Source organism: Pinus tabuliformis, chromosome 5_2, assembly GCF_031772625.1.
Source record: "Pinus tabuliformis cultivar Carrire ecotype Pingquan chromosome 5_2, CPIR1, whole genome shotgun sequence".
NCBI classification, from domain to species: Eukaryota; Viridiplantae; Streptophyta; class Pinopsida; order Pinales; family Pinaceae; genus Pinus; species Pinus tabuliformis.
Window position 1 is genome coordinate 145,115,915 of NC_142306.1, and position 15,320 is coordinate 145,131,234.

Genomic DNA, 15,320 nt, shown 5'->3' on the forward strand with positions numbered 1-15,320 from the left:
TCACAATCTCTTCTACCTCTTCCAGAGTAGCTGCCCTCATGAGAGCTAGATTTTGATCCCTGGTAATCATGCTTGGAATCTCATTGCATATTCTCTCAGTGGCTTCTCTTCGATCTACATTAGAGTCCGTGATGAGATCTTTGAAGTGATTTACCAGAATTTGTTCCATTTCCTCATGCTGAGTTACTCGAATTACTTCTTCAATCTTTATGGAGAAAATTTGATTTCTCTGTCTTTGTTGGATCATTGCATGATGGAAGAACTTTGTATTCCTTTCCCCTTCTCATAGCCAATTCACTCTAGATCTTTTTCTCCACAGAATTTTTTCCTGTTTCCTTCTTTCTTCCATTTGGCCTATCAAAATCCCCTCTTCTCTAGCTATATCCTTGCTTCTACCTGCTATTATAATTTCTTGTTGGACTTTCTTCATCTTCTGATCTAGAAGCTGCTGGTCCTTAAGGATGTTTCTGAATTCCTCTTTGTTCCATTTTTTAATTTTTTCTTTCAGTTCCTTCAATTTTAGTTGGAAGGTCTGCATCCTGCTTCTTCCCCTCTGTTGACTTTGTTTCCACCATTCCTCTACTTTCGTCATAAACTTATGATCCCTTAGCCAGAAGGCTTCAAACCTGAAAGGCCTTTTCTTGGGGCTAGCTTTGATGTCAAGTTCTATTTTAATTGGCCAGTGGTCCGATCCCATTCCTGGTAGAATCATTGCTTCAATGAATATGTCCCGATTTATGATCTGCTCTGATAATAAAAATCTATCTAGTCTGGAGGCAATTTGGTGTATACCTCCCCTTCTGTTGTTCCATGTGTAGATCCCATTTGTTGTTTGAATGTCTACCAGCTTTTGTTCTGCTATCATATCTCCGAAAGCTTCCATATCTGAGTCTGTTCTTGTAAGGCCTCCCCTTTTCTCCTTTATAGATGTGATCATATTGAAATCTCCTCTAACAATCCATGGAGAGGCTGGAAACATGGAGCGTATAATTTCCAAATTCTGAAGGAAGATCCTGCGTTCTCCCGGTATGTGAGGACCATATACATTTGATAGAAGAACCCATTCCTGGGATCCTATATTCCTAAATCTTCTTGAAAGAATTCGAGGTATGCTAACCCAATCTTCAAATTGAATCTCCTCTGGGTTCCAGAGGATTGCCACGCCTCCCACGCTACCTATAGCATCCTGACCTATTATCTCATAATGCAGCTTGAAATTGCTCATAACATCTTTTAATTTTTGTTCTCTGATTTTTGTTTCTTGAACTAGCATTATATTGGGCTTATCTTTTTTAAGTCTCTCTTTCATATATCTTTGTTTCCCCTTACTATTCAGCCCTCTAATATTCTAGGTTGTGATGATCATTTTAACAATTTAAGGGGTTGTTGGAATACCTTCGACAAGGGCACCACTCTTCCTGAGTTTACCAGCATCTCTCCAGCCATTTGGATGGTCTCACTCATAGGTATTCTTCCTATTTTCCTTCCTCCTTTCCCTATAGTACCCACATCTGTGCTTTGTCCTCATTGCGCCCCTGGCTGATTTATTATTACTCTCCCTTGTTTCTCCTTGTATCTTTGGAACATGTCTTTATATAATTGTTTCTAGTCTTCTGGTATGAATCTTTCATCCAAATGCCTCCATTCTTGCAGAAGTATCTTCATGACCTATTCTTCTTCACTTCCTTTGTCATGTTGTGAGTCTATCTCCATTTGGTTCTGATCTTGAGGTTTGTCTGTTTTCTCCCCTTCCTTTTCTATCTCCATATTTGTTGGCACCTTATTTTTTCCTTTTTCTTCCTTTATATGCTCCACTGTTTCATCTTTGCCATCCTCACCTTCCGCTTCCATTTCCTCTTCTTGTAATATCTCAAACTGTTTCTGACTTTTCTGAGTGCCTTCTGGAGAGGGTGGGTTCTATTTAGTTTGTTCTCTTTGGGATTTTCTTCACCGCGGCACTTCTGTAAACCCTTCATTGTCTCCTCCTCTTTTCCCTTCCTCCTTTTCGATATTTGCCTTTCCCCCCCCAAACCTATTGATGTTCCATTGGCTAACATCGGACAGGATTTATATAGATGGTCGTATTCATGGCATCGTCTACATCGAAATGGAATATGTTCATAATCAACTGGTTGTTGCCATACCTCATCATGGTATTCCACTTCAATGTAGTCCGGAAGTGGTTTTGTGATATTCATGTAGACATAGATCCTGGCGTATGATGTATATCTACCTCTTTTGGTAGTTTCTGCCACCTTGACAAAAGTCTCGATTGAATTCCTGATCCCCTCTAGAATCTCTGGATCCCAGAACTCTATTGGAAGCCCAAACAGTCTAACCCATATTGGTGCTGCTAACATTTTCTCCTTATCTGGATTATAGCATTCTTCCCATTGTCTCATAAAAAGGCCTGCATTATTGAAGAAGTAGGGTCCCTCCTCAAAGATCCTTTCCTTATCCTCCAGGTTAGCAAAAATGACCGTAAAGAATCCTTTTGCCCCTAGTTTTAGGTCGATATGTCCCTTGGGCTTCCATCTCTGTTGTATCCATTTAGCTAGGTCTTTCTCAGACGGCCATGTGCCTACAAACTTACAGATTAGAGCGTGATCTTTCATATATCCTTTGTACTCCTCAATTTTATTGTTTGGAATAAAAAACCTAGGTTTTTTTGTTGCTCTCGGCAAGAATTTTTTCCTCATCCTTGCTTGCCATATTGCCTCCATGACCGGCATGTCCTTGCTACATCTCCCTGTGCCGCCACTCGATCCGTTCCGGCTTGTTTCTCCTGCTGCTACATTTTTATAGGAGGGGATCTCTCCCCCCCCCATCCGGCTCTGTCATTTCTTTTGTCAGTCCTGTCTATTTTCAGGATTTCTTCCTCCAATCGACCCGGCATTGCTTGATCTGATCTTGTGCAGGTGGGTTCAGGTTCCCCCTGCACCCTGACCAAGTGCAGGTCCGCCAGAGGCAAACCGTTCCAAAACCCTAACCCTAGGCGTTTGTCTTCAGCGCTCTCCCCTGTGTCTATTCATATTTTAGTGTTGATATGGGAGTTTAATTAAAAATTATAATTATGAATATATAAATAAATTTAATATTTTTAAATATTTATATTTAATTTATATAGTACACCATATTAATAAATTATGTTGGGTCTAAAGTATATCATAAAACTATTTGTGTTTGGTTAAGGGCTCATTTACTTTAGACACAAGGAAACATGTTAACAACCCAAAACTCACAAGCATCGGGTAGGAGTGAAAGCCTAGCTTACCCCTTTGCGGACCACTAGCACATAATTCCAGGTGGCCTCATTTTCCTTGAATAACTGTGATGAGTGAACGTACATTTTCCTATAGTAGCTAGTGATGGGTGTCCTCGTTGTTGGTTTGCCAATTGAGTTAAGAAAAATAATTGAATGATAAGATGTTTCAAGGAGGCATTGTTCCATAGAAATGTGTCCCCATTTAAATGTTTTGGACACTCAATTTGGTCTTTCAAATGAAAATTCTCAAATGGAAATTAGAGGGTTGAGTGTTATTTTTATATTAAAGATATTGTTATTGAGTTATGATCATAAAAATAGAAAGTTAAGAGATCATAAATAATTTTGACTAATATTTAAAGTATTTTTTAAAACATATGGTCTTTCATATTATTTATTTTACTCTTACACATTTAATACTAATCATGAATACATCTTGAATAAAAAAATATTCAAACAAATAAAATAAAGTTTATAAATTTTAAAACATAATTTTAAATATTTTTATTATTCTTTAAAAGTGTTACAACTATAAATGTCATGACCATAGAAAAAAATCCTCTTATGCCAGTACACTATGTTATTTAATATCCATGAGAAAAAATTAAATTAGTTATCACCATTCAACATCAATAACCTAATGTGATTGTTCTAAAAGTTCCTCTCCATCCACGCATAACCTTCCATTCACATGCATGGATGGGGTTGGTGATGAAAACATTGAGTTCTATGAGCCATTTATCGATTGAAATATGTTCTTTTTCTTAATCCCTAGCTTGATATATTCCCTTATCCTTCTACCAAGAGCATGAAAGAATATAAATATCCATTCCCACAACTGCATACATACGATGTCAACTGTGTTTATGTCTGTGCGGGCCTTAAAATCGTTCATTGATGGGTTGAATGTGAACCTATTGTGAACCATAAATTTACAAGGAAAGGGCCTCACAAATTTCTCCTATTCAAACGTGTTCACCTATCTAGAGGCAGGGAGGGTTGAGGGAGTCTAGCGTGTGTCACTCCTTTTGCCCATGTGCTATAAAGACTCAAGAATAAATTCACATGGAGAATAATTATGAACTCAACTCATAATTTGTGAATTAAGTATATTTTCAACATTTTATTATTAATATAGATTCATTTTAATTATGGATCTAGTAAGTATTGATAAGGATGTGAAAACATTTTTTTTAGAGTGTAAAAGTTCAAGGATTTGTAACTTGAGAGACTTGGCCCCCTACCACTTGTTAAATCCATTGTTAAAATGCATATATATGTATATGTATATATCTAGAAGGATGTGGAATTTTTTTAGAGTGTAAAACTTCAAAAAACGTTTATAACTTGAGAAATTTGGTCCCCTTCCACCTAATAAATTTTAAAATGCGCGCGCACACACACACACATATATATTCCAACAAATCTTTGTGACAGAAAAATATACTTGAAAGAGGTCCAAAATGTAAAATATTGAGACCATTTGAAATGTTTAACGATATCATTTTAGTTTTTTTAATTATGTTGTATAATATATGCATATTTTTTTTGTTTAACTATATAGTTGACATTGGTATATATTTATTTACCAACCTAGATCCATCTTAACTTCGGATCTACCAAGCATTGTGAAGGATCAAATCTCTCACTTGAGGTACAAACCTATTTTAGATTAAAAAAAGATTTGATCCCTATTGATGCTTGGTAGATCCAGAGTTAAGATGGATCTAGGTTGGTTTAATTATTAGCCTTTAGCTAAGTCATATTGGAGAAAAATAACGATGAAAACAATTTCTAAGGGGCCTTCAAATCAAATTTCTAATGTTCTCAATCCTAAAATTGTGTGTTATGGCCCACTCTTATTTTCCAACAAAATTTACATGTATAGGAATACTAGTTCCTATAGTTCAACAAAATCATAATTGTTCCAATTGGACTGAATATATACAATCACAAAATTTGAACCCTTTAATCCCTACATACAATGTGGCATCACAAAACACCATAAACTATAACCATTGCATCAATTTCAACATTCCTTGTTTGATCAAGACAATCTTGAACAAACTAAAGAGGTGTATTTGTCAACGATGTGAAAGATTGATGAATATGCTCTATTATGTGGGAAATTTCAACTTTACTGGAAATTCACTTTTTATATTCTGCAATTTGTTTTCCATCAATGTGGATTTTCATGTGAATCCTTAGTATGCACTTAAAACCCATTAGAGTTTCTTCTTGTGGATTATTCCTTTACGACTATCATTGAAATTCCTAATCGATGCAGTATTCCAACAACCTTATTCATTATAGTGACTTTGGTCTACAATCTAGCACTTTCCTATGGTTTCGGTCATCAAGAGTTTGATGATGCCATCATAGTCCTAGTAATTTAACTCCAAGACTTCCAATATCTTCCCCAAGTAATTTTATTTCCAAAACTTCAACTCAGACCTTTCAAGCTTGAATTGCTTCACTCTCTGAGTCTCACACTACTCAATAAACTGATTCATAACATGCATGTGCTAATAATTTATGGTTTGTGCGAATTTATTTCACATGCCTCTAATCACTACTTCCCATGTTTTAACTGTCAGTTTGTCTTGGTCTTCGATTCCATGCCGTCTGTTCTCAAATATGCCATGACATGAATACCATTTACCTCAACATCAAGTTGATTTACTCTCAGCAAGTGTTGCATGCAATAGAATACTTCCATGAACTCATCTCCCAGGAAATTGCACACTACATGATATCAAACTATTAGTTACCGAAACTAAGAACTCCTGTAGAAAATGGCTAAAAAGTTTAACATAGACGAACTACCAAAACAAGGAATTCTTAAATTTTCTTTTCATAATTTCCTGTAAGTAATTGAAACACCAGATTTGGAAGCGACATGAAATGGGTTTCTTCCCCCGAGGTTTATTACTCTAAATCACCCATCATTCACCTTTTTTTAACCACCACTAAATGCCCTTGACTCAGATCTAAACAATACCTTCTACACCACGATTTATTCCAAAAGGAAAGAAGGGACGTTGGTTCAGAATCACATCCTTTTCTAGAAAATACTTAACTTACCCATTATTATTGATTTCCTTTCAATAGAGTGATTTATTTCTATTCTTAAATAGGGAGTGATTCTACTTACATAGAGAACACCCTTCTTCAGTCTCCCACCAAATTGATTCCAAACCTCATTTCTCAACTACAAAACCATACATTCAACAATCCATCATAGAGACCACACATCTAACTTCCAAATTACACAACAAGATATAATCATATCAATTAACATTTATTCAAAAATACTCATGAACCAAACAAAAATATATTCATCAACATTGACCAGAAAGTGCTCAGCCCTTGTTTAATCTCCCCCCAAATTGATTCCAAACCTCATTTCTCAACTGCAAAACCATACATTCAACAATCCATCATAGAGACCACATATCTAACTTCCAAGTTACACAACAAGATATAATCATATCAATTAACATATATTCAAAGATACTCATGAACCAAACAAAAGTATTCATCAACATTGACCAGAAAGTGCTCAGCCACGAGATACAGAAATCCTTCATAAGGATTTTCCTTCATTCATTAAAAATAAAAGATGCATCACTTGGCTTGATCTTGACATCATTTGGCCTTTAAATTCTCCATTAGGGTTAAAATAATTAAATAATTTTTTTAGAACAAGTAGATTTTCCTAGATCCATAAATTTCTCCATGCTTTATTCCCTAAATGTCTCATGCTTTTCAAGTTAGATTTTATTTTTCCTTATGAACAAAATATTACCAATCTATCTATATCTTTTCTAAAACTATGACTCATACTTTCTATAATAACTAAAGAAACCAATATTATTTATAAATGAGGAATCAAAATCTCTTTTCAATGTTGAAACCCCTTTTGGAGCTTTTTCTTCCAAAATATTGATGGCTTTGGGAAGCTTGGATGCTCCTACGTCAAGACTCCCAAAGTAATTAGCCTTTTATGTAACATTCATCTTGGATCCCAAACTTTGTTCTGCAATTATCCATTCATCCCATCATGATGTTGTCCTACTGCTAATGTTTACTTCAATTATCCGAGATTCCAAATCCTATGTTAATCTCATCCACTTTCCTTGCTATTAATGCAAAGCTTTTCAGTCAATTTTACTTTGTCATTGGTTGTCCTTTTCCTATTGTTATGCCTTCTCTTGATCAACATCCACAACCTGTCAATTTACTTATCCAACATTTTCCTTGAGTGCTAAAACTTACTTTCATCGCTTACTTGTTGTTGCATATTTTCCTTGTATAAAGAGTTACAAGACTCTTACAAAATTATGGTTTATACAATTGATTCGCAATATGTTATTCATACCTTGCAAATTCCTCCTCATTATTGTCTTCCAGGGAAATTTCCTCTTCTTCTAACTTCAATTTTACTTACAGAATATGCACCCTTTCACTTTCTAGTTTCTCTTCTAAGAAATTCAATTCCTCAAACAAATTAGTAAAATTACCTTGAATTGAATTTGTATCCTCCATGTCATATCCAACATTTTTTTCTTCTTCCAAACATTCCTCTAAGAGATTTGCTTCTTCCTTGAAGCCTACATCTCTTTCCTCTGGCATAATACCTTCATCATCCCTTACGAGCATTGTATTTGTATGTTGTTCGTCATTATTTTCCTCCTTTTGGTTGTCTTCCTGAGCTAACTTTGTCTTGTTCACTATAGTAATAGGTTTCTTCAACCGTCCTTTAGTAATTACATTACAAAATTGTTTAAATATTTCAGATATACCTTTATGAGACTGTATTTCCTCATCTTCCTTCATTACAAGTTTTTGGTAATGTCTTTATTCAATTCTTTGTAAAGACACTCCTTCCTCTTTTTCACTTGTAACATAATTTAGATTTTTCTTTTCCTATATTTATTTGACAATTGTATATGATTTTCCATCTTCATAAAAACATGAAACTATAAAGAAATCACCAGATTTAAAATCATAAGGTAGTGTGGCCTCATTTTGTATCTCAGACATCAAATCCTCATGTTGATATGAACTTCCACAATAGTTCATGAGACTTGTAGTAAGTCTCTCATTCTCTTCATCCTCCTATCAAAGGATGTCTCCACCCTCTGGTATAAGAATTTCAATCACGATTCCATTAATTGGAATTTTCTCGATATTTCCTTCATGAAGAAACTCTCCATCATCTACACGTGCATGACTTGAATTCACAAACATTTCATTAGTTTTAAAATAATTTGATCCTTGGATCTAATCATATCGATCCTCATCTTCACCAAGGATAGGTCCTTGTTCTGGTTCACAATAGTTTACATTGATCTCCAATTCTCTGAGCTCTTCATCCTTCAATTGATCATTCAACCTATGCTCCAACTTCACTTGCAACCTAGGTGATGTAGCCCTTGTTCTGTAGCTTTCAAAACACCTACAAAACTTGAATCGTTGTTACAGAGCACATAACCCAGGTCATGGAATTTGGATACTATATTAATTAATTCAAGGACTAAAACAAAGAGCACAAAAATAGAGTAATTTGAGTATGTTCACTAGAACAAAGAAAGGGATTCACATATATGTTTTTCATTCAAAATGTGTTGTTGCAGATAAGAATACAAATATGAGAGTGGATTCCTGAGAGTAATAGAAATTCCCACACAACAATACCACACACAACAACCAGACACCCTCGCTAACTCGTAGAACAACTAGTCAAACTTTTTAAAATCATGCAACAACCAAAACAACGCCAACAAACTAAGAGCCAAGAGCCTGAACGAGCCAACAAAAAACTAGTAGAAAAAAAAATCCAAAATTCCTTTTTTCTCGTCTTCATGCAATTTGTACTCACACGGTTGTCCGCATCATATTCCATTAAATCAAATAGCTTCCCACGATGCTAACTTCTTCGCCTTCCAAAACTTATTCGATTCATTCCTCTCAGTGTGTAGACAAAATAATTTTGTAACCTCTGTCTTATCCTCATAGCATGCCCAATAATGGTTGTCTTATAGTAGTGTAACTAAATAAATATCGATTTTGGATGTGTCAGCAACTTCATGCATCAAGAGTATCAACACATGCTCCTAGGAGTGTTATCAACTCGAAAGCAGTCCTTGATTTGATAAAATGCATCAACGGGAATAGAAAAAATTACAAGTTGGGTGTATCAACAACTAATATGATAGGTTTATCAACAATTTAAAACACATGAGAGTAACAACAGTTATTATGAACTTCAATATAAACTTGTTTTTCTTTGATGAGGATTTCTTGAGGCTAGGGATGCTCCTACATCAGACACCATGGTAAGAAAATATGAGCTACCATCTCATCTGGTACTTGTTGGATCAGGAAAAAGGTATGTTTTCTCTTCATAAAAAGCTTTATTTAGCATTTATCATCACATGATTATCTTTGTTTATGGATGAAAGTAAAGGAAATAACAGCTAAAGTTGGGTAAAAATACTTGGTAACAAATTAGATAAATCTAGCACGAGAAACTGACTTTTTGCTATCTTTATATGCAGAAGACGCGGATTGAACAATATATGTTTAATTGATAGAGCAACATCAAGCCGTAAAAGGAAAAAATACAACGTCCGAGGTAGGCAAGGCAGCAGGAGACCAGGCAGACTGATGCTATTTCATGGCAAGATCAGATTATGTATCGCGAAATCCTCAGGATCCCCTGATCCAGATTCCAACGGATTCACTTTTATCTATTTATTTTCTAAATGTAATATATAAGGTTGAAAGGCAAAATTGCACGGAGGCAGAATTTCATAACTTGTAATTATTCTTTTGAGACATATAATATTGTTACCTTAGTGATGTTTTAACCGTGTTGCTTATTTTAATGAAGAAAGACTCCGTTTGATCCATACCTATATTCTGAGTATTTCCTAACAGAGACTTCTGGCGACTTTGGGCCGAGTCAAGAGAAGTTATACAACTTTCTTGTGTTATAATCTTTCCTATTTAGTCGTTACTAATTTTTAATGGTAAGTTAATAACATTTCACTTATTTGTGAAGATTGACGATTCCGATTCATACTGTTGTTCATTTAGACACAGACTTAGCTGTGTGATATATCTGAGTAACGCTTTGATTGGATTTGTTATGTTGGTTTCAGTAGTAGATTGTTGTTCATTCTGAGTTATGTTATCATAGATCTTAGAGATAGCATTAATCGATTTCCATAATTTTCTTATATAAATCATTTGTTGTTTAGATATCATTTATCATTATATGCTCGCTTGTTGTTCAATTATCAGTTGTCGTTCAATTGAGATTTGTTGTTCAATTAGGATCTGTCGTTCAATTAGGATTTGCTGTTCAATTTGGATTTGCTATAGATTACCATTGTTGTTCAATTGTTATAGTTCTCTTTCTTGATTAAGTGAGTTAGTCTTAATTCTATTTGAAGATTGTTGAGCGTGATTCTTTGCACTTACATTCAGATTCATTTGATTTTGGAATAAGTTAAATAGAGTTGCAGAGTGTGTTAAGAGTTCTTTCAAGAGTTATTTCCTCCATAGTTATTTCTTTCAAAATTGTTTGGAGTGAGTTGAAGAAATAGTTATTAGTGATTGCAACGATTTATCATTAGATAACCTCTGAATTCACTACACATATAGTGCTGACACTCTTGAGATAAAAAGACTTACCTTGGGTTGACGATTAATGTAGGAATTAAGATTACCTGTAAAAAGACGTCTTAGTGCTCCAACATTTTGGCGCCATTGCCGGGAAGAGTGTTTCAAAGTGATTTCCTTTTTATCTTGTTGTGAAAGAATTTGGTTTTAAAAACGGAAGGTAAGAACTTGCGTACCTAGCAAGTAAAGAGCTTGCTTACTAGCTCACTTTTCAGCAAAATCTTAGAGGTTAAATAGGAATCGGTTTTTATGAATGACTAGGAATAGAAAGACAGAAAAAGAGTAGAACCCCCACCAAAATCCACAAAACCCAAAGGATCGGTGAACCTTGGGAGAACGACCTTTATAGATGAAAATGAGAAAAGCAGGGTCTCAAGCATCAATAGGATTTTGGCCAATAATTGGAAAAAGTCCTATTGTAATCCCTCAATCAGTAGGTTCACCATTTGCAACTTACAGTGAGTTTCAAAGCCAAATTGGAGGATCTGAACAAAGTCTTCAAGCTACACCTAGTTTACATTTTGATCCTCTCCAAGAGGGAAAATCATGTAACTTAAGAGAAGGAGAAGGAGAAACTAGTGGAACTACTAAGGCGGAACCACAATTGTCTAAACAGGGGTCTCCTGTGATCCCAGATCTAGGCAGTGCTGCAAAGCCAACTCTTGTTTCTAATTCCCCGCTTACTCAAAAAGCACCTCCTGAAATTCCAGAAGGTTATTAGCACATCTTTGATCAAATGGAAAACCAACCACCTCAAGGTCAAACCTCAACATTAGAATATCCCATAGTCAATCAAGTGGCCAATGCCCCCATGAAGGCTATTCCTCTGCAGAGCGTCCCAACTTTTCACAGGATGATGACAGAGGATTCTGATGCCTTCTTGTTTGAGTTTGATGTCCTCTACAAATGATATGACTACACCACTGACCCCCAAAATATAAAACTGTTCCCCTCTACTATGAAAGGAGCAACCTTAAGATGGTTCATGCGTCTGGGTGGATGAACTATTAATTCTTGGGATGATATGAAAACCTTCTTCCTCACAAGATACCAGGACGTTTGCAAGACTAGGGAGATAAATATGAAATCTTTAAGATGATTGCAAAATATGAAACTATAGAAGAGTATATCAAATGATTTAATTATAATTTGCAGACATCTCCACACACCACCTTACCTAAAGAAGTCCTAAGAGATATCTTAATTAAAGGGATGAAAGAGGAATGGTTAGAAACTCTAAATTTAATGGGGAAAGGAGATATTTCTTAGGAATATTATGATGAAATCGTCTGCTTGTGTATCAGGTGTTTGCAAGGAAGCACACACACAGGAGCAGGAAGTTGAGATCCCATAAGCAGGAGAAGTAAACCACACAGTGGAGGTGTAACATGAATGGAGATCGAAAACCTCCTAGAAGATTTCAAAACATACATCTTGGGCACCCTCACAACGCAACTGGACGTCTTACAGGCTAAACAAAAGCAAGCCTTAGTAGAACAAAACTTGGCCATCTTCAGTCCACGTTGTCAAAAGAAGCACAACCAACGAGATTATCCATTACACATGGTCCAGACATGAGCTATCTGCACCAAATATCATGGCACTAAACAATGTCCATCACTGCCGGGGCTGAAAGCAGTATTCAAGGAAGTAGAAGAAGAGATAGAGCCGGTGTATCTGATGAACCAACATCGATAGTGGCAGGCTAAACCTATAGGTATGTCACAAGACACATCCCAGTTCTTTCCTTCTTCACAGTTTAATCAGCAACAAAACCTTGGGGCAGCATGGCAAGGCCAATCACCTTACCCAAATTGGAAAACCCAACCATTCCCTATGGCATCCTGGCCAACTCAATCCTTTCCAGGTAATGGTTGGCCAAATTCTCCTTTTACTCTTGTTTGGTAGGGCAATCCCTATCAATCCCAATGGCCTACCTCCACCTCTCAAAATCCGAACTAGTCTCCAAATTGGCAGCGACCGCTGGGGATATCCAATGCACCTATGGGGATAGGTCCTTAGCCTCAACCTGCACTATCAGCTCCATATACATTACAGCAAAATCCTCAACCTCTTCTGCACCCTCAATTGCCAGCTTAGCCGAATCTGAATCCTAATAACAGACCAGTCCAGTTGGTACAAATTATCGAAAGCTTAGATTATGAGATTGAGAAAAAAGAATGTAATGAACTCAGATTGAGGTCAGGGCGTATCATCACCCCTGGGGAAAACATGGATCAACCATCAATTGAAACTAAAACCCCACTTGTACATATACCACCACCTGTAATTAATACTGATCTAAACCAAGGGGAAGAGACAGATCAATGTGAAGACCCTGAAAAACTTATAGTCACTTCTCTCCCGTTCTCGAAAGGTTAACGACATCCAAACCTACTGTTTACTCAGATTTTTATCTTGTAGGGGAACTAAAAAATATTTGTATTAAAATTCCTCTCCTCTAGGCCATTCAAGATATTCCCATCTATGCTAAAACAACCAACGAGCTATGTGTAAAGAATCCTGCAAGGAAAGAAAAAACTTCACCCACCATTCATGTTGTAGGAAACTTATTTGATTTATTCTTGGGAGGGGAAACTCTAGTAAAGTATGAAGATCCTGGAAATCCCATAGTGACAGTTCATATATATGGCCGCTCTTTTCCCAGTACACTAGTTGATCTGGGTGCAACCATTAATATTTTAACAACATAAACCTATCAAGCACTTGGTATTACAGCCCTGGAACCAACCACCACTCTATTAGAATTGGTTGATCGTTCAATGGTAAGGCCAGAAGGTACCTTACAGGATATTACAGTTTCTGTTGATTCATGGGAATATCCAGTAGATTTTCTTGTCATAAACCCAAATATTTGATTGGACAGGCATCCTATGATTCTAGGCAGACCTTGACTGGCAACAACTGATGCTTATATTGGCTGTCGAGGAGGTAACATGACTATTGCAAAGGGGGATGGTGTAAAAAATCTTGTGTTATATCCTCCTACCAAGCCTAGTCTTCCCATTGTAAAAATATGTAAACAACCACCAGCATACCTGGAGGAAAGCATCTGTTCACCACTCATAGTAGCAGAGGCACTGGAATTCAAAGATCAGACTGAAGATGACATTATCAACAATTTTATCAATCAGCCAGATGATGTGAGCAATGTAAAGTGTCAAATGTTGAAAGCAATCCTTGATAATGAAGCCATGGAAGACCCTTTAAAGGATACTGATGACCAGCATATCTAGACGACTGTTGTTCATAACAACAAGCCTATTTAGATTGAACCAGGAAAAGTTCTAAACATTAATGATAATCTGGATAGCGATCAACAGCGAAATCTCATACAGGTCTTGCAAAAATATAAAGGGGATTTTGCCTAGGATTATCCTGACATGAAGGGTATAGAACCATAGCTATGTACACACCACATCTATACGGAGAAGGATGCTCGAACCATCCGGTAGCCTCAACGAAGATTGAATCCACATATCAAGGACATTGTGAAAGAAGAGTTACAGAAGCTGCTGGATGTGAATTTAATTTATCCTATTTCGAACAATAAATGTGTCTCTCCATTGGTGGTCGTACCCAAGAAAAATGGGAAGTGGCGTATCTGTGTAGATTACCGAGAATTGAACAAGGCAACATAAAAAGATCACTTCCCCCTCCCATTCATTGATCAAGTCCTTGATACTTTGGAAGGGAAGAAATTATTTTCCTTCCTAGACGGTTTCAGTAGCTACAACCAGATTCAGATTGCCCTTGAAGACCAAGACAAAACAACCTGAACACCTGTCCCTGGGGTACATTCACATATAGAGTGTTACCATTTGGCTTGTGTAATGCCTCGGCTACATTCCAGAGAGCTATACTCAACATTTTTGTTGATTTGATAAATTAAGGAATTGAGGTGTATGTGGACGACTTTACTGCATATGGGGATGACTTCGACCAAGCATTGCAAACATTAGAAAAAGTTTTAGAACGATGCATTACTACCAGGTTATGTTTAAGCAATGTCAAGTGTCACATGATGATGACCGAGGGCGTAATCTTGGGACATGATATCTCTACAATAGAAATACAGGTAGATCCAACAAAAATTCAGGTAATTCTTTTATTGCCTACTCCCTGCACGCAGACAGAGGTACGTAGCTTCTTGGGATATGCAGGCTATTATCATAGGTTTATTAAAAACTTTTCACAAATTGCTGCACCTTTATATGCTTTAACTAGAAATGTTGATTTCAAATGGTTTGACAAATGTGACACAACTTTTACAAGTCTAAAGAAACTAGTCACAACAGCACCAGTATTACGTGGACCAAACTGGGAGCTATCTTTCCACATA

The 15,320-nt window shown here is 36.3% G+C and overlaps 1 protein-coding gene across 1 annotated transcript; it reads right to left on the reverse strand.

The window, feature by feature from the left end:
• Window positions 1–283: 283 nt before the first annotated feature.
• LOC149157938 (uncharacterized) lies at window positions 284–1,225 on the reverse strand. Its single transcript, XM_089433827.1, has one exon. The coding sequence runs from the start codon at window positions 1,223–1,225 to the stop codon at window positions 284–286; it is 942 nt and encodes a 313-aa protein (XP_089289953.1).
• Between the last annotated feature and the right edge of the window lie 14,095 nt (window positions 1,226–15,320).

Coding starts and splice junctions, on each gene's coding strand:
- LOC149157938 (XM_089433827.1), bottom strand. CDS start 1,225: ATGAGCAATTTCAAGCTGCATTATGAGATAATAGGTCAGGATGCTATA.